The sequence below is a fragment of the Camponotus vicinus genome, unplaced genomic scaffold (genome assembly GCF_025532165.1).
Source record: "Camponotus vicinus isolate PSW18456_S1 unplaced genomic scaffold, iyCamVici1.0 SCAF_5, whole genome shotgun sequence".
In the NCBI taxonomy this organism is placed as follows: domain Eukaryota; kingdom Metazoa; phylum Arthropoda; class Insecta; order Hymenoptera; family Formicidae; genus Camponotus; species Camponotus vicinus.
Genome location: NW_028141977.1, coordinates 2611784 through 2632330, shown reverse-complemented (window position 1 = coordinate 2632330; position 20547 = coordinate 2611784). Strand labels below are relative to the sequence as shown.

The 20547-nt window shown below is 27.1% G+C and overlaps 2 protein-coding genes across 3 annotated transcripts; both read left to right on the top strand.

Annotated features, from left to right (window-relative positions):
* Positions 1–728: 728 nt before the first annotated feature.
* On the top strand, positions 729–9131 carry LOC145972252 (maltase 1-like). 2 transcript variants are annotated; one of them, XM_083100702.1, is made up of 9 exons: positions 729–1044; positions 1194–1381; positions 1469–1735; positions 2494–2736; positions 3079–3264; positions 3517–3772; positions 3961–4300; positions 5975–6048; positions 9113–9131. In XM_083100702.1, exons 1-8 carry the CDS (start codon positions 888–890, stop codon positions 6045–6047), a joined length of 1710 nt encoding a protein of 569 aa, XP_082956828.1. In that variant the 5' UTR covers positions 729–887; the 3' UTR covers position 6048; positions 9113–9131. The 2 variants fall into 2 exon arrangements, with proteins under 2 accessions (XP_082956828.1, XP_082956827.1); XM_083100701.1 differs by lacking the exon at positions 9113–9131 and adding an exon at positions 8038–8388.
* Positions 9132–11139: 2008 nt separating this feature from the next.
* LOC145972256 (maltase 1-like) lies at positions 11140–13070 on the top strand. Its single transcript, XM_083100706.1, has 3 exons — positions 11140–11383; positions 11472–11814; positions 12895–13070. Exons 1-3 carry the CDS (start codon positions 11185–11187, stop codon positions 12917–12919), a joined length of 567 nt encoding a protein of 188 aa, XP_082956832.1. The 5' UTR covers positions 11140–11184; the 3' UTR covers positions 12920–13070.
* The last annotated feature ends 7477 nt before the right edge of the window (positions 13071–20547 follow it).

Sequence of the window (20547 nt, the reverse complement as noted above, 5' to 3'; positions counted from 1 at the left end):
AACTTTATGCAATATAAATACTGCTAAAAGCACACAATGCTTTATATATATTATATTATATATATAATAAGTACTATATTAGTTTTATATATACAATAAATTTTTATATATACAATAAATGTAATAAATATACTATTGAATCAATGGCATTTAGTTACTGGTTTACGTGAGTTTGATGGTAGATTTCGAATAAATGCTGTCGATGAAAAAATTATTAAGAGATTTTTAACTGCAGTAAGTATTTGAACATTCAATTCGTACGTTGATTCGAATTAATTCTTCTTTCTTTATGCAATTTTATATTTTTAAATAAAATTATCTTTTCTCTTTTACTAGTAATATGATAAGTTAATATATTTTATTTTATTAATGCCTTATATTGTAAGATTAATAGGTAAAGGCAGATAATTATTTTAAATAATGTATTGAGAATAATAATAATATGTTTAAGAAAATTACAGTCTTTATTCAAATAATATTTATTAAATAAGAAATGATTTATCTATTCAGAAAAATATTTATATAAAGTTATTAATGAATCTCCATAAGTTTTTACATAGAATTGATTGTAATTGATTCTTCGAAATGAAATCCGCGGAACAACTATATCTAATCGAAATTAATTCTCACATTTATTATGGACATTGGACACAACACGTCATTAATGGTTAGTCATTAAGGTCATATTTATTATGATGTTGAGTATATAATGTCTTGTGATTCCGAAGAGTCGATCAGTACAGTAGTTATTTTGGAAAAGTTTTAAAGTTATTATAAATATGTTTATTGATTAATTTTATTTCAAGTACTGTTAAGATAGTTTATCGCGTATTTTTATTAGCCTTTATATCAGTGATTTTGTACACTGATCAGGAATTATTGTCAAAATGTCACGAGTGACATGTTTGATCGTTATTTTGCTTCTTGCAAGTAACACATTTGCTAAGATATATAATAAAGGATGGTGGAAAAATGCAGTATTCTATCAGGTTTATCCGCGAAGTTTCATGGATTCGAATAACGATGGTGTAGGTGATTTAAACGGTGAGAGAAAAGTCATATAACATTAATTTCTTATAGCCATCAAATAAATAAAATAATATAAAGTCAATAAGAATAATTTACATCGACGTTTAAATTATAATTAAAGAAAGAATATTTATTTTATTCTTATTTATATATTCTGAGTACAGGAATAATATCGAAACTACAGCATTTCGTAGACTCCGGAATCACTGGCATTTGGCTATCGCCGATTTACGCAAGTCCGATGGTTGATTTCGGATATGATATTTCCGATTTCAAAGATATCGATCCGACTTTCGGTACAATGGGAGATTTAGAGAAGTTAATTGCTCAAACGAAAAAACTCGGTATAAAGGTAAACATGTGAAATTGATTTGCTTCGTTTTTTTTCTTATTTTTCTCTTTCTCAATAAATCGAAAATCGAAATAATCTTTCTGGTAGATGATTTTGGATCTGGTTCCAAATCACACTTCTGATAAGCATGAGTGGTTTAGAAAGAGTCTTATTGGCGAAGGCAAATACAAGGATTATTATGTATGGAAAACCGGTAATAATAACAATCAATCACCGCCCAATAATTGGATCAGCGTATTTAGCGGCCCAGCTTGGAGCTTTGATACGAATCGTAATCAATGGTATTTTCATCAATTTGAATATAGGCAACCTGATCTGAATTATAGTAACCCCGAGGTGCGAGATGAAATGGAAGTAAGTAGTATATATAAGTATATAATAACATTAGCTGTTATACTGAAAGAATTTACAGATAATAATAATTTTAATAATAATAATAATGATAATAATAATAATGATAATAATAATAATAATAATAATAATAATAATAATAATGATAATAATAATAATGATAATAATAATAATAATAATAACAATAAATAAATAATTTAACAGTTATATAAATTAATCCAATTTATAATTTATTACGACAGTAATAATTTTTTTAAAAAAGAATAAAATATATTTCTAAAAATAAAATATATCTTGATGAATCGAAAAATTATTTGCAAATAAGAAAATTATTAGTATGAATTTAACGAATATTTCGTTTATTATATTACGTAATATTACTTGCGCACCGGAAAAAAAATAAAAAATAAATTACAATTAAAAAATAAAAGTACTTAAATTACAATTTAATCTCAAAAAGACAAATGAATGCAATATAAGTATTATACAAATAAATATAGAAAAATATAAATATACATATATTAATAATAATAATATATGTAATAGTAATATATATATATATATATATATATATATATATATATATATTACTATTACATATATTATTATTATTAATATATGTATATTTATATTTTTCTATATTTATTTGTATGTATATATATATATTTGTATATATATATATACATGCTATATCATCGAAATAATCCTAGAAATTTCGTTTAACTATTTAACATTTTCAATTAAGCATTAACAATTTGTAGGATGTGATTAGATTCTGGCTACGAAAAGGCATCGACGGATTCCGTGTGGATGCTATTCCGTATTTGTTCGAAGATGCAAATTTTCCGAATGAACCCAGAAGTTACGCGCCAGGAGCTACTGAACGTGATTATACGTATTTAGAGCATATTTACACTAAAGACGATCCACGCACGTACGATCTGGTAGCAAGTTGGCGAAAAGTTTTGGACGATTACGCGGATTATCATAACGAGGATGAAAAAGCGAGTGCATTTCTTTAATTTGTTTTGTTTTCTGTACTACTATATTATATAAAAATTAGATAACTTGCGATATAATTATATACATATATTATATACATATATATGAAAAGTAAAAAAAAAAACATTAGCTTTCTTGAGGTGAAAAAACAAACAAATTCACGAGACTCAAACAAATTTTTATATTTTATCATATTCATTATATATAGAGTTCTATTTCATTAATTTTCTTATATACTGATTATTCGATATTTTAGAATATTAATTAATAGATGATTATTAATAGAAGATTAATTAATAGATGTTTATGCAGACAAACATAAATGAATAGATATTTTGATTTAGGTGATAATGACTGAAGCTTATACCAGTTTGGAAAATACTACGAGGTATTATAAATTTGGCTCACATGTGCCTTTTAACTTCAAATTTATTACGGATGTGAATAATGTTTCTAAAGCTGCGGACTTTAAACGCATTATCGATGACTGGATGTCTCAAACGCCGAATGGTGAGAGTCCAAATTGGGTGGTAAGTAAAATTCACTTAATATATTCACTTTTAAGATAATATAAATTAATGATTGCAATTTAATATTTAAATGAATTAATAAAAATGTGAATTAATAAAACTGTTTTGTATGATAATAAATTTTGTTTTGTATGATAATGTATAAAAATACATTTTAGAAAGATATTTTATATAGTTCTATCCTATAGTTTTTAAAATAGTATTTCTTGAAAATTCTAATATAATAAAAATTATATAATGATAATTTTATAGATGGGAAATCATGATCGCAATAGAACTGCATCTCGTTATCCTGGAAGAGGAGATCAAATTATAATGTTAGAGATGATCTTACCTGGTATCGCAGTCACTTACAATGGCGAAGAAATCGGCATGCTTGATAAACAGGATATATCTTGGGAGGACACGCAGGATCCTCAAGCTTGTAATACTGGGAAGGATAAATATCAGAGTCTATCGCGCGACTCCAATCGCACGCCATTTCAGTGGGATGCCACAAAGAATGCTGGTAAATTATTTATATAAATAATTTTTTAGAATATTAGTTGAAAGAATTATATAGACAAAAATGATTGGAAGCACATATTAATCAGCTATTTTTATTTTCTAAAATTAGAAAATAAAATATTCAGATGAATAATATAAACATAAAAAGGAAATGGTGATCTAAATTTTTATTTTTTATTTGTTTCGAAGGTTTCAGTGAAGCTAATCACACATGGCTTCCTGTACATGAAAACTATATCGAATTGAATTTAGCAAAGCAGAAAATCGCTAACGAGTCACATTACAAGATCTATACTTCTTTAATTAAGATGCGTCAACGCGAAGCAGCGCTTCAACAGGGAAATCTTACGACGTTGGTACAGAATAATGGCCAAGTCTTGATTGTAATTCGGCAGTATAATGAGCAAAGCATAGTACTTCTTATCAATTTCAATGACAAAATCGCCCAAATAGTCAATTTAACGGGCCAAGGACTTGCAAACGAACTTGTTGTTGAAGTTGTTACTATCGGTTCTCCAATTAAAAAAGGGTAAATATATATAAAATAACATTTTATTAATATTTAAATATTATTTTGTTATGTATTATATTATTATTTTATTATATATTTTAATATATATTACATTTTATAATATTATTTTAATAATATTTTATCATTACTTAATTACTTAATTTACATAAATTATAATTTTTTGTTTTACATTATTTTTAATAACAATATGAATAGTTTTATATAAAAGGGTTTACATAATTATTTATTATTATTTTAATTTTTTTTATTTTTTATTAATTACAACTTTAAATGTTTTTAAAGAGATAAACGAGAGTAAAATAAATTAAAATAATTTATATTATGCAAATATTAGTACAAATAATTTATATATATACTATATATATAGCGTCGTGACGCCAAGTGCAAAAATATTTTTTTCTAGCTCTTATTAACAGTTTTGCCTACACAATCATGACATTACCAAGTAGCGTCCCAGGTAGCACATATTCGTTTCAAAAACGTTTCACAAATGTTTCTTTGAAACGTTTCACAACCGACTCTTAAAAACGTTTCTAATTGCTTAAAATGTTCACTTGAAAAACGTTAAGAGATACGTTTCTTTTCTGATAAAAAAACCGTTTAAAAGATGTTTAAAATATGTTTTTTCTCTTTTATTCGTTAAAAGTTTGCTTTTTTATATGGAATTAATAAAATATTGCATTCATACACGCTCTCTAAAAATGAATCAGTATATTATCACTGAAAACAGTAAATAGAGTCCACTGATGTAGCAGTTATAAGTTATTATAGCACTGTAAATCAATAATATTTCACTGAAAGAATTAGTAATTTTCTGCATGACCATTATGATTACGTTGACAAATAATATACATTTTTATGTAACTATAACTGGGGCAGAGGAAGATTATTTATATTTAAATATATACATAATTATTTTATAATATATAATTATACATATATATAATATATTTAGACAGATTAAACTGCAAATTTTCGCATTCAGTGGTCCAAAAAATGTAAGATTATATGTGTGTAACTTATACTTTTTAGACTAAAATTGATTCATTTTATTCATTGTACTTTAATTTTTTTTACTAAATTTTTACAAAAAGTCATATTTCACTAAAAAGAACTCTAAAAGTAAAAATATGCCAAGTATATAAAAAATACGCCAAGTTTATAAAAAATATTCTTCAACTTACACACAAGAAATTTGAAAAAAATACTAAAAAAGTAGATATGAGTTCCATAATCAGCACAAAAAATTATATGCTCTTAACATAATGTATATACATTACGAAAAAAATGCAAATTCTAAATTGCACAAAAACGGTCTTTTTAGTTTTCATGTCTTACTTTGATCCGAAGACCATTTGTGCAATTTAAAATTTGCACGTAGAACTTTTTTTTTTAATATACATTAAAAACTTTTTTTTTATATACGTTATATAAAAATTGCTTTAGAAATTAAAGGAATCCAAACCTTCATTTAATATCAATTATAAATTAATAGCACATAATTTATTGTGCATGACTAATTGTATCGATCTCATATGTATTTTTTAATATTATATATATATATATATATATATATATATATATATATATTGTTTCTATTAATAATATACATAAACAAATGCTACAAACAGAAAGCATTTAAGGTATTGATTATTGATACATATATTTCAGAACGACGGTGAACACCAAAGAAATAAACTTGCCTGCTAAAGCTGCTCTCGTTCTTGCTTCAAGAAAGAACTAAGGTGGATCGTAATATTCAAAATATTTTATGAAATATATATTGAGACAATTATAAATTTTTATATTATTATTGTATTTTTTAAATATATATGTGTAATGTTTATTTTATATAATATCCATATTCATATCACTTGTTAATAATTTGCTTATATGTATATATGAAAGATATAAACAATATTCTCTAATATATCATAAGTATATCTTAAATAAATCAAAACGCGCGCATATGTGGTAACATATTTATATATTAATTTTGTATTAATTACAAATATTCTATTTAATTTTATATATATTAACAATCAGAATGCATTCTTTACATATTATGTACTAAATATTTTTGAGAATTCTTAATTTATTATACTATTAAAAATTTTTTTTTAAGAAAAGAATAATTCTTCTCTTTTCTATAATGTAATTTAGCTTTTATAATATTCTATTATGCCGCAATTGAAATTATTATAAGAGATTCTAATTGTAAAAGTTAAAGTTGAAAAAAATTATGTTAACTTTAAATTACGTTTATTTTATTTTATTATATTGCAAAGTTGCGCTATATAATATGTATTGCAGTATATTACATTTTTTTTACAATCAGGTATTATTACGTGCATAAAAATTGTTTAGTAATTTGTTTAGTTTATTAAGTTTGTTTAGTTTGTTAACTGTATAGGAAATAATGTAATCTTTTTTGAATATTATTTATGACATATTGCCACGTATATTATATTACTATTATATTACCGATATATGTTACATAATTATAAAGAAATATAAGATTTTTGAGTGATGCTTAAATCCAATTCTTGTGTTGAGATTGCAGATTGTGGCAATATTTTTATTGTATGAATAATATTATTGATGAATATTCTGACATTTATATAGTCATAAATTAATTTATCATTAATTTCGCAATTTTTTAACGTTTGTCATTTATATGAGCGGCAATTAATTAACGATGAAAAAATCGGGTTCCCACAGTTACAGTAATCAAATCATTGTTTTATGCTTGTAATTTGTTTTTCTCGAATGTAAAGATATTGTGATAATTCATTAAGCACGATTGATAAGCAAACAACTGATTTTTCTTAGCCATTGATGTATACAGGGTGACCCATTTTAACTTAGGCAGCCAAATAACTCGAAAAATAAGCAAGATAGAGAAAAATGTTTTAGACAAAAGTTGTATGGTTTCGAGGGGGCCATAAGGTGGTATCATTGGTTTGACCTTGAAGAGTCATTTGAAGGTCACGTGAAGGTCACTTCAATTTTTTTAAATGGAATACCCTATATATTTTTGTACATTCTTGTAGCTTATTTCGAGAGCTTTCCAAAACACTATAATTAAGTACCTTTCCGTTAAGTACTTTTTGAGTTATGATGCTTGAAATAATTTCTTAATTTTACATAAACCGTAAAATATCTTGTAAAATATTCATTTTTCGATTATCTTACCTTAATACTTTTATGTACAAAATAATGAGAGGAATCAATTGGTGTAAAGAAAACACATAGTTGTTTTTAAGAAAAAATATGGAATTGTTAATTGCAAATTACATATTTTTTCTTCGAAACAACTATGTGTTTTCTTTACACCAATTGATTCCTCTCATTATTTTGTACATAAAACTATTAAGGTAAGGTAATCGAAAAATGAATATTTTACAAGATATTTTACGGTTTATGTAAAATTAAGAAATTATTTCAAGCCTCATAACTCAAAAAGTACTTAACGAAAATGTACTTAATTATAGTGTTTTGGAAAGCTCTCGAGATGAGCTACAAGAATGTACAAAAATATATAGGATGTTCCATTTAAAAAAATTGAAGTGACCTTCACGTGACCTTCAAATGACTCTTCAAGGTCAAACCAATGATATCATCTTATGGCCCCCTCGAAACCATACAACTTTTGTCTAAAACATTTTTCTCTATCTTGCTTATTTTTCGAGTTATTTGGCTGCCTAAGTTAAAATGGGTCACCCTGTATACAGGGTGTTTCCGCAACATACACATCATAAAGTTGGGTTGCCTATCTGCCCACCGTCAGAAGCATACTTTATTATAAGCTCGCTGAGAAAGAACAGAATGGGAGTTTGGCGGGGAGTAAGGAAAGGGAAATCGGCATTCTATTATAGTGAACAGCTGTGAAATTTAATAATATAGATTTAATAAACAGTTGTGAAATTTAATAATAATAAAATATATATTTAATAATATAGATTATAATAATTAAATATAATAATTAAAAATATATAGGAAATATTCAATTCTGACAAATTAGTTTAATAATATATTATATTTTTTAATTATAATATTTATAGTAATATATATATTTCTTTGTTTGTTGATTTGAACACGACCCATGTTATCATTCAAATAATTAACGGTATATTTTTGAAAAATATTCCGTATGACAAAGTAATTTTTGGAAGTAAATGTATAAATATAAAGGGTATTTTTTTATAATGAGCTTCTTAAAAAATAAAGTTTATCAAATCCTGCAGGAAAATAATGCGAAAATTCTTAAAAATAGAATTCGTAGCGCGTGTGCAGAGATCATTCCTTTCATGATAAAAACGAGTGAGAGACATTTTCATGCGCAGGTTTGCTTTATATTTAGAAGAAAATAGTGATTACATCGAATTTTTATAATTTATTATATTTAAAAATCAAACATATTTTTCATTATAAATATTTCATTATATCTTTCCAAATTTATTTATTAAATTTTATTTGTTATTTTATTTTTATTAAATAAATATTTTATTTATATTATTAAAGAAATATTTTATTTATATTATTAAAGAAATATTTTATTTATATTATTAAAGAAATATTTTATTTATATTATTAAAAATAAATATTTTATTTATATTATTAAATTTTACAACTGTTCACTATAATAGAATGATAAAAGCTAATTTCCCTTTCCTTATTCCTTACCGAACTTGCATTTCGATCTTATTCTGCGAGTCCAGTAAAACATGCCCTTGATGGTGAGCAGTATAGGCAACCCGACTTAATGATGCGTATGTTGCGGAAACACTCTGTACAAGCAATTTTCAGATTCGACAAGTACAAACGATCAATCATGTCGCTGATAATATGCTTATGTGGTTTTTTGCTGCTGGTCAATTGTTCATCTGCCGAGATTTTAAATAAATCATGGTGGAACAACACTGTTTTTTATCAGATTTATCCGAAGAGTTTCTATGATTCCAATGCCGATGGCGTAGGTGATCTGAAAGGTAAACATATATCAATCATCATTTCTTAATATGTCGCATAAAACAAGAAGAAAAAAATGAACTAAATAAGAAGATAAGAATGTAGAATAAAAAAGTATTGTTTTCACATTTATAATGTTATAATTTTATATGTTATAATTTTGTTTGATTAATTATTGCTAATTATATTTAATTAAATTCCTTGTGTAGGTTTATTATTGATAAATAATAATAGTAAAGTAAATAAGTATAGAAACATGGGTAAAATTTTAAATTTTGTTCTCTGATGTTGTCAGGAGTAACTTTAAAGTTACCCTACATCGCGGATACTGGCATCAACGCGATCTGGTTGTCGCCCATATATCCGAGTCCTATGGTTGATTTTGGATACGACATATCTAATTATACAGGAATCGATCCCATTTTTGGTACATCAATTGATGATTTCAAGGATCTCTTGCGAAAAGCTCGTAAACTCGGCCTAAAAGTGCGGCGGTTTGCCTACTCTCTAAATTTCTTAGAGTGAAGCTTGCACTCGAAAAATTGAGTGATTGGTCAAATCACTCTAGTTAGAGTGATTTTTCACTCATAGGAGTGAAAAATCACTCTAACTAGAGTGATTTGACGAGTCACTCAATTTTTCGAGTGCAAGCTTCACTCTAAGAAATTTAGAGAGTACATCATGATTTTTATATATAATATAATTTAATTGCTCATATTATGATTATAATTAAATGCAGAGAGTTATTGATTTTCTTCGGTCTATGAAATATATTGTCGCCTTTTTTTGTAGTTACTCTATCATTCTTGTAGGTGGTCGTGGATATTGTATCTAATCATACATCAGACAAGCACATATGGTTCCAAAAAGCTCTTCAAGGTGATGAGAAATATAAGAATTATTATGTGTGGGCAAAAGGTAAAGATAACAAAATACCGCCTAACAATTGGATTCAGTGACTCTGCATGGACTTATGTCGATTCACTAAAGCAATGGTATCTTCATCAATTCGACTATAGGCAGCCTGATTTGAACTACTCAAATCAGGCGTCCTGACGTAGTAGAGGAGATGAAAGTAAGTTACAGAGAAGAGTTCAGTTGTTTTGAAATGTTGCTATATATATATTGTATTTCCAGAAGAAGACTTTCATTAAAATATCTGTTTCTGGTGTTTCAGTCACATTAATTTTATTTGTATTTTAATAAAAAAATTATCTCGATTATCATTTCTATAAATTGCATTAAATCCGATCAATATTGTTTGTTACGTCCAGACCCTGGAATGGATGGGCCGTATGGAAGGACGCAACTTACTTACGTTTTATAATTCTTATTTATATAAGATACGTATGCATCGCACTATATAATTTTGAGGATAAATATTTTATTTCATTAATAAAAAGAGTTTAAGAAAACGGCAAAGTTTACCAAATATGTAATCATGAGAAATTTTTATATAAATTTATAGTTATATAAATTTTTTTATCATACATATTTTCAAAAACCTTTCTTAGAAAAAGTTGCAAATTTCGCTACTCGTTATTTTCTCTATATCAAACAACATTGCCAAGAATCTACACATATATAAAAAAGTATAGGTTTACAAAGGTTTAGTTTTGTCTAAAATATTGTCGCATATGTTATATTTCTGGTAGATTTTCATTAAAATGCTTAACTTTCATATTCTAGTTACATTAATCTTATTTATAAAAATAAATGTGACAAATTAGAACAGCAAATTTCAAATTTCTCTGTTATTATTATATTATATAAAAATAGAAAATTTATCTTTTCCTCTTATAGATGAAATTGAAATGTAACATGTAATATGAAATGTAAATGAACTTTTTTAGTTGGGAAATCATGACAGGTCACGCGTAGCCTCGCGTTTTCCCGGCAGATCGGATCAAATGACCATGTTGTCCATGATTTTGCCGGGCATGGCAGTGACCTATAATGGCGATGAAATCGGCATGATGGACAAGAGAGATATATCCTGGGAAGATACGCGGGATCCTCAAGCGTATGACGCGGGCAAAGAGCACTACGCGGCTGCGTCTCGCGATCCAGAACGAACACCATTTCAATGGAATGCGGAGAAGAACGCAGGTACAAAACGAATTTTTGCGATTTACGGTGTTCTATTTATTAACAATAAATTTCTAAATCTGAATCAATTAATTATTCTTTATTGCAGGTTTTAGTGAGGCAAATTCGACGTGGCTTCCAGTGAATCCGAACTATAAAGAATTGAATTTGGAGAAACAGATGAAGAGTAATGAATCACACTATAAAATCTATAAAACTTTAGTTTATATGCACCGAAAGGAACCGGCGCTTACCAAAAGAAGCTATAGATCGTTCACGGAGAATAATCATACAGTCCTAGGCGTGAGAAACAGCGGCAAATGCATCGTGCTGCTTCTGATTAACTCCGATGATGACAATTCTCAAACAGTTGATTTGTCAGATCAAGACCTTCCGGAAACTATGAAACTCAAAGTTGCTAGCTTGGGTTCTCGTTCTTCTCTAAAAGAACGGTATGACTTTTTTGAATATGTTTTTAATAAATGATCTATATAAACAATTATAATAGAAAAATTTTTTATTCGACAACGAAGATGATTTTTTTAGAAACGTCCAACATCACTTGTAGTTTTATTAACATGTGTGTTTCTTAGTCAAATTCATAATTCAAAAAACTTCTCACTCTACCTATAAAAATATTTCTATATTTGTAAGTGTATTAGATAACACAGGCCTGCGAAATTTTAGGTTTGGTTAGTTACAAAAAGCAGAGTAGATAAATCTGATACATTTTTTGACGCTGAAAACGAATCTGGCCGCAGAATTTTTCCAATACGTTAGGTTTTTGAGTAATTTATGATTAAATAGTCCAAAAATGACTATTTCAGCAAATTTCATGAATTTATTACGAGGGAACCTAATTTTTTGAAATATTTCTGCCAATGGCATTGTATTAGTCTTCACCTTTCAAATCCATTTTCGATTGCTGCAGCACGATTTTTTTTCGCTGAGATATACAAGTTATAAGACTAGTCATGCATAATGGTCCAATAAGCCATTCCAATTCAACCGTGTTATCTTCCTATCTTGTCATGAATCAAAATGTGGGTAAAAACATAAATTTTTGAACATCGCCTATCATTTTTTCAAATTAAAAATGGTGCATCCAATATGGCGGACAGAATCACTATAAAAAGCACAGACTTAAAGAAATAGACTGCGCATTCCTATACAAAAGATTGTCTTAAACGTTAGAAAGAGATCTCTTTTTCTTTCTCTCCTTCAATTGTGCGAGAGAGAAAGAGATCCGACTGCTGTCGTTCTCTCTTTCTAATGTTTAAGACAGTCTTTTGTATAGGAATGCGCAGTCTATTTCTTTAAGTCTAAAAGGTATAAAATTTAGAAAAAATTTCGTTTTCAGCGTCAAAAAATCTATCAGATTCACCTACTCCATTTTTTGTAACTAACCCTCGCAAGCTTATGTAATTAAAATAAGCTCAGTAATTACAAATTTTCTGATATGTTTTATGTTTTAAGATATATGTCACTAAAAGTATAATTATACACATAATTCATAAAAAATTTTTTTCTAGATTTTTCAAAAATTATAATTTATGAAAACATACTATTGCCAGAGAGAAAACTGAGAGATGTCATGGCCTGCTTTTAGGTGATCCCTGAAAGCGATACTTCCTCTATGGACATTGAAAACGTGGACATGAACTACAAAGCCAATGTCCATGAATGTTCTCAGAGGGTAATATATAATGTGCACAATTTCTGGTTTTGCTCCGTGCTATGTGCACGAAATGCCGGTAGCACCAGAGTATAACAATCATTATTTTGAAAATAATATATAAATATGATAAATAATAATTTTCATAAAAATAATTTTTATAAATTACTTACCTATATGTGTATGTATGTGTGTCCATACGTTGTCCAAATGATTTTAAATATAAGAATAGATTATATGAATATCGGTGTATGTTACCGCCGGCATAGCTCTCAGGTTCATGAGAGTACTGAAACCTACCTGGAAAATGCCTTCGTTAAGGCGGAGATACAGGGGAGGAAAAATTGAGGAGGAAAAATTTTTATATTTTTTTATATTTTTTTTAATAGAGTTTTTAAACAGAGAATATAATACATATAAAAAATATATATTACATAATTATAATATAAATAACATAAATTATAATTAATTTGCAATTACATAAAAAACACATTACAAAATATTAAATTATGTAATATAAAAATAATTACATTACAAATATATATATATTACAAAATTTAATGCAGAATACAATGCATTAGAAATATGTATTACAAAATATAATACAAATTTAATATAAACTATAATTTTAAACTTAATACAAAATAAAATTTATTACACGAAAGTGTCCAAAGTATACGTATAATATAAAATTTACTAAAAATTTTTACATAGACCAGACAAGACTGATTAGTGATGATTAATTACGCGATATTTATTATTAATAATCGACATAGAATAATAGAATTTAATTAGTTTTATATAAATAACGTATAAACGTAAATAATCATGATCAAAAGAGTCATTAATAAAATTGTTGATCATTTCTTCGATTGTAGAACAAAGTATTTGCATTATTGACGCATTTCGTGCAGACCATGAAAAGAAATATTTAAAACGTGTAAAGATAGAACAAGCATTGATGTAAATCAAAGATTAAATTACGAAATAAATTGCGATTTAAAATTCGCGAAAAAACGCGACGAATAAATAAATCGACAATAATCGAATATTCAATTGCGAGATACGCATAATTTTTATAATATAATAATTGAATCAATAGACACGCGTGCGATATAATTATTATCACAAAAATGTTGACAGACGAAGATATTTTAGCAAACATTTGTGATCCGTATTGTTTATGAACATAAAATTCTGTCCGATTTATTTGCGATTAATATATACGCGACTTTATACGAATTTCACGATTGAGAATAAAATACATATCCTATTTCGCGCATGATTAGCTGAATAAGAAGAAATGAGCTCTATAAGCTTTAAAATATAAATAAAAATCGCGTTGTGGCCACGTTTAATAGAAAATAACGGAACGAATGATTTTCATTAATATAGTTATCGATCGTCTTTTAAATTATAAAACAAAATATTTGCACTACCAGCATTTTGCACGAACTATTAAAAACAATATTCAAAGACGTGGAAAGATAAACAAAGCTTCAATGTATAAGTCAACGATTAAATTATAAGATAAATCGCGATTTAAAATTCACGAGAAAACGCGACAAATAAATAATAAATAAGTCGATAATATACGGAATATTTGATCGCGATACGTATAATTTTTATAATATAATAATCGAAGCTCTCAATAGACACGTGCGCGATATAATTATTATCACGTAAATAGAGAAAATCGAAAATATTTCAACAATCATTTGAGGTCTGCAATGTTTGTAAATATGCAATTCAGCGACCGATTTACTGCGAATTTTTATAAGATATATCGCGATTTAAAATTCGCGATAAAACGCGACGATAAATAAATCGATAATATTCAAAATATTCAATTGCAGATACGCGAGTGACATACCGGTAATCCGATAAAAAGAGGAGCGACCTTAAAAATGGAGAACGATTAACATCTTGTTTCTACATCAGATTTCGCAAGATCAATCTGCGAAGAAAAGTTAAGTGATCCATTAAACGTCGGGAATTCCACTGTAGGAGGGAACGAATCCCGGATCTTCCGGACTATTCCCGATAGCAATGATTTCAGTATTAAATCAAAGACAATTATCCCTCGTCATTATTTTCAATTCACGAAATTGATATTCACGTCAAAAAACATGTTCTTCCATTACTAAGAAATATATTTCTTTATTGAAAATTAAATGGATGTAACCTTTGTTATTGAAACGTGATTACAAACGATTATATTTATAAATAATAAAATACATGCATTATTGGAGTTTGTGTTAAATGTGCGAACACATAATTTGGGGTACCGTCGCGCGCGAGACGAATCGAACCCGATAACAGCAAGATTTAAAAAATTTCAATTCAAATAGTGTTCAAAATAAAATAAATGAAATAATTTTAAATATATAATTAATTCTAGATTAATTATCTAGATTCTTATTCTTGTAACGTTTAAATTAATAATTTTTTTTTCTTTTAATCAATATCTTACTGATATAGGGGTACCCATTCGATTCGTCTCTAAATTTTTAAGTATTCGCACATTTTATGTAACATTCATGTATAATTTCGCGTATATATAATATATTATATTAACAAAAATTATAAAAATATTTTGGATTCGTTAATTTGTGCATGTATTTTAAATAAATTTTTCAAATTAATTAATAATTAATAAAATATATTTGTTCGTAATCATTTTTATCATAAAAATTAATAAAAATTAATTAAATTATGAAATTATTTAAAAAATTAAAATTTATACACAACGCTATATCTATATTTAATCTACTATTAAATCTTTCTGGCATTATATATATAGACAATAATAATACCAATCCTAATAATGATAGAACATTTTTTAACGAAGAAAAGAAAAGATACATTTCTCTCATCTAAATATATATTATTTAAATTAATTCGATGTTAAAGAAGCGTATCGTCGTTGAATTACTACCGAAATCATTGCTTTCGGAAATTGCCAGGAAAACCTGGAATTAGTTCCAATCTTACAATAAAAATTCCCAATTTTTAACAGGGCACCGAACTAGACGTCGCGAATGGATGTTACAAGAACCGGTGAAAAATAATTCTCCATGATGAAAATCGTTTCGACTCCTGGGCGGTACGAGCCACGCAACTTTTAATAACGTTTATTTAACGGAAGGAACAACGATAACTCTTTTATTAAAACGACAATCTCGTCTAAGAATGCGAAAAGAACGCGGGAAAAACACGGTGATTTCGCAACCGTAATTTATTAATTTATTTATGAATATTTTCCGATACGAAATTCGTAAGTATAAATATAACTGAAAAAGCAAACTATTAAATTCATAATAATTAACTCGCGATTCTATAATATCGAAGGTGATCATTAAATTTTGTGAAGCTAATATTCAATCGTTGACTTATATCGAATCATCACACTCTTATTCGATAATTCTGTATATTTAATTAGCAATATTTAGGAATATTATCTGACAAGAGGGATAGCGATAAAAATCTTTTGTTAAAACGATAATTTTGTGTAAGAACTTGTATTAAAAATTTTATATTTGATCGCGCGATGTATATACTTAATATGTATATCTATACATTAAACGGCACTCCCCGTTTCGGTACGAGCGAAAATCCCATTTCACTTATGAGAATCAACTTCGAGCCAACCGGTCGGGATTGCATCGATACAACGAGCAAGGACTAAGCCCAAACCGGAAAGAAGACGAAACGATTGACGAAAATAGAGGAAAATGAAGTTCACCAACTCTTTTTCGCGCATAATTATCCTATCTCGTATCGAACCTGGACCCGCTAAGCACGATTTCAGGTGCTCCGCCCGGACATATTATGCCTCCCGCGGTTGCTATATGCTACACCAGGCTAGTAGACGGCAAAAGAAGAGGATACCCACATTTTTTAAATGCTTACATTCAGCAATTTAGAAAATGGGGAGGCAACCCCTTTTACCGAGCGAAAATCGTGCCTAGGGGAATCCACTCGACTCCTCGACAGGGTTAACACACGCAGTGCGTGTGGCTGTAGACGAGCAAAGAGAAGGGACCCATTGACGACCATTCCGAGCAATCGATCGAGTTCTAACTAATTCGGGCCGAATCACTTGACGAAGCACGAAGCAAGAGTGTACGTTGCATAGCAACGTGTGCAAACTCGAAACATCCTAGTTAGTTGGCATCGGAAGTAGAGACTCGTGACAATAAGGAAATTGGGATTTTTATACGAAAAGTCCAACGCGGAAGCGCGAAAACGCGACGACGTGAGAATACTGCAACGCGGAAATGCGGTAACGAAATGCCGCCGTCCACGACACGTTGACGGCACCAACGATGGAAAGTCGATGACGCAATGTAATTCTTTTATTAAAACGACAATCTCGTCTAAGAACGCCAAAAAGAACGCGGGAAAAACATGGTGTTTTCGCAACCGTAATTTATTAATTTATTTATGAATATTTTCCGATACGAAATTCATAAATACAAATATAACTGAAAAGCAAATTATTAAATTCATAATAATTAACTCGCGACCCTATAATAGCGAAGGTGACGCGAAGAGAACGCGGAAAGAACACGGTATTTTCGCAATCATAATTTAATAATTTATTTTAAGAATATTCAGTTCCGCGCGATATGGAATTCATAAATAGATAAATCTAACGGAAAGCATATCATTAAATTTATAATAATTTACTTGTGATTCTACATTTTATATAAAAATTTTCGGAATTTATTAATGACTCTTTGATATGAACATATAAACAGTTATTCTTTTACGAATATTTCAAAAATATATATACTATAGAAACAAATATGTTAATTTAACGAATTAATATTATACGTATACTTACGTATAATCATATATATATATATATATATATATATATATATATATATATATATATAATATATACGTATAATCATTATACGTATACTTTCGATGATTTTTCGTGTAATTTACATAAGAATGTATTCACGTAATTTACAATCGTAAATACAATTTCATGTAATATAATTATAGTTATAATTGTATTTTATACAACTATGTCAATAATTAAAAATATCAATATTAGATTATAATTAATATACAATTATAACTATTTACATCGTAAATAGACACAATACGATTTACAATCGTAAATACAATTTCATGTAATATAATTATAGTTATAATTGTATTTTATACAACTATGTCAATAATTAAAAATATCAATATTAGATTATAATTAATATACAATTATAACTATTTACATCGTAAATAGACACAATACGATTTACAATCGTAAATACAATTTCATGTAATATAATTATAGTTATAATTGTATTTTATACAACTATGTCAATAATTAAAAATATCAATATTAGATTATAATTAATATACAATTATAACTATTTACAATTTACAAAACACAATTTATTAATTACAAAGTACAATTTACAAAATATAATTTATGATGTTATCAATATCAAATAAATGTACTCGATTTATTCAAATGTTTAATAACATAAATAATTTGATATTGATAGCATTAACATTTGGACTTAACATTATAGCTATATATTAATTTACACATTTATATGATATATTTTTAATTTTGAAAATCAAATATGACATGCTAAAATATATCTTGAACATTTATAATTATGCAATTTGTGTTTAATCTTCTTGAAAATAATTTTGATAATTTAAATTTCATTTTTAAAACATTTTTAAAAAGAAATTCAATTTAACTTTTTAAGAATAATTTTAAATTATTACAAAGAATTACAAAAGTATCCAAAATATACGTATAAAATAAAATTTATTAAAAATTTCTACATAGTCCAAACAAGGCTGATTAGCCATGATGAATTACGCGATATTTATTATTAATAATCGACATACAATAATAGAATTTAAGAATAGAGAAATTAGTTTTATATAAATAACGCTTAAACATAAATAATCGTGATCAAAAGGGTCATTAATAAAATTATTGATAGTTTTTCCGATTGTAGAAGAAAGTATTTGCATTACTGGCGCATTTTATGTAGATTATTAATATTCAAAACGCGAAAAGAAAGATCAAGCTTCGATGTAAATCAATGATTAAAGTACAAGATAAATAACAATTTAAAATTCGCGAGAGAGCGATAACGAATAAATAAATCGATTATTAGGAATAGTTGAATACGATATGCATAATTTTTGTAATATGATAATCGAAACCGCTAATAGACAGCGCGCGACATAATTATTATCAAACAAATGCGAAGATATTTCGAGACATTTGAGATTTATAATATTTGCGAATATAGAATTTATTACAAATTTTTAGAAGATAAATCGTGATTTACGATTCGCGAGAAGACGCGACAAATAAATAAATCGACAATATTCGGAATATTTGATTGCGATATGTATAATTTTTATAATATAATCGGAGCCCCTAATAGACACGCGTGATATAATTAATAGAGAATAACGGGTTTAATAGAGAATAACGGAACGAATAATTTTATCAAAGTTTCTCTCTAATACTTTAACTATCTAACTATATCTCTAACTATCGATGTATTAGTAGAGTTTAATAAGATTTATATAATGATTTAAATAATCGCGATTTTAATCATTAATAAAATTATCGATCATCTTCTTAAATAGTAAAAAAAATATTTGCTCTATTAGCGCAGACTATAAAAGACAATATTCAAAGACGTGGAAAGGTAGACAAAGTTTCGACGTATAAGTCAACGATTAAATTATAAGATTATATTAAGTTATAAGATAAATCGCGATTTACAATTCGCGAGAAGACGCGACAAATAAATAAATTGACAATATTCGGAATATTTGATTGCGATATGTACAATTTTAATAATATAATCGGAGCACATAATAGACACGCGCGATATAATTACTATCACGCACAAGTGCAACGATATTTCGACAGATATTTAAGGTCTGTAATATTTGCGAATTTATTTGCGATTAATACGCTATTTTATAGAAATATCGCGATTGAAAAATACATATTGAAAATACATACATCTCGCGTATGATTAGTTAAATAAAATAAAATGAATCTTAAGACTTTACAATTTTGAATATAATTAACATATAATTAAAAAATCGCGTTGTTCGCCACATTTAATAGAGAATAACGGAACAAATAATTTTATCAAAATCCCTCTCTAATAATTTAACTATCTAACTATATCTCTAACTATCGGTGAATTAATACAGTTTAATAAGATTTATATAATAATTTAAATAATCGCGATTAATCATTAATAAAATTATCGGTCATCTTCTTAAATAGTAAAAAAAAATATTTGCACTACTAGCGAAGACTATAAAAGACAATATTCAAAGACGTGGAAAGATAGACAAAGTTTCGACGTATAAGTCAACGATTAAATTATAAGATAAATCGCGATTTAAAATTCCCGAGAAAACGCAACGAGTAAATATAATGATCGAAGCTCTCAATAGACACGAGCGCGATATAATTATTATCACGTTAGTATAA

Coding starts and splice junctions, on each gene's coding strand:
- LOC145972252 (XM_083100702.1), top strand. CDS start 888: ATGTCACGAGTGACATGTTTGATCGTTATTTTGCTTCTTGCAAGTAAC. Junction 1,382..1,468: donor CGAAAAAACTCGGTATAAAG/GTAAACATGTGA, acceptor TCTTTCTGGTAG/ATGATTTTGGATCTGGTTCC. Junction 3,773..3,960: donor GGATGCCACAAAGAATGCTG/GTAAATTATTTA, acceptor TTTGTTTCGAAG/GTTTCAGTGAAGCTAATCAC.
- LOC145972256 (XM_083100706.1), top strand. CDS start 11,185: ATGACCATGTTGTCCATGATTTTGCCGGGCATGGCAGTGACCTATAAT. Junction 11,384..11,471: donor GAATGCGGAGAAGAACGCAG/GTACAAAACGAA, acceptor TCTTTATTGCAG/GTTTTAGTGAGGCAAATTCG. Junction 11,815..12,894: donor CGTTCTTCTCTAAAAGAACG/GTATGACTTTTT, acceptor ATTTTTTTCTAG/ATTTTTCAAAAATTATAATT.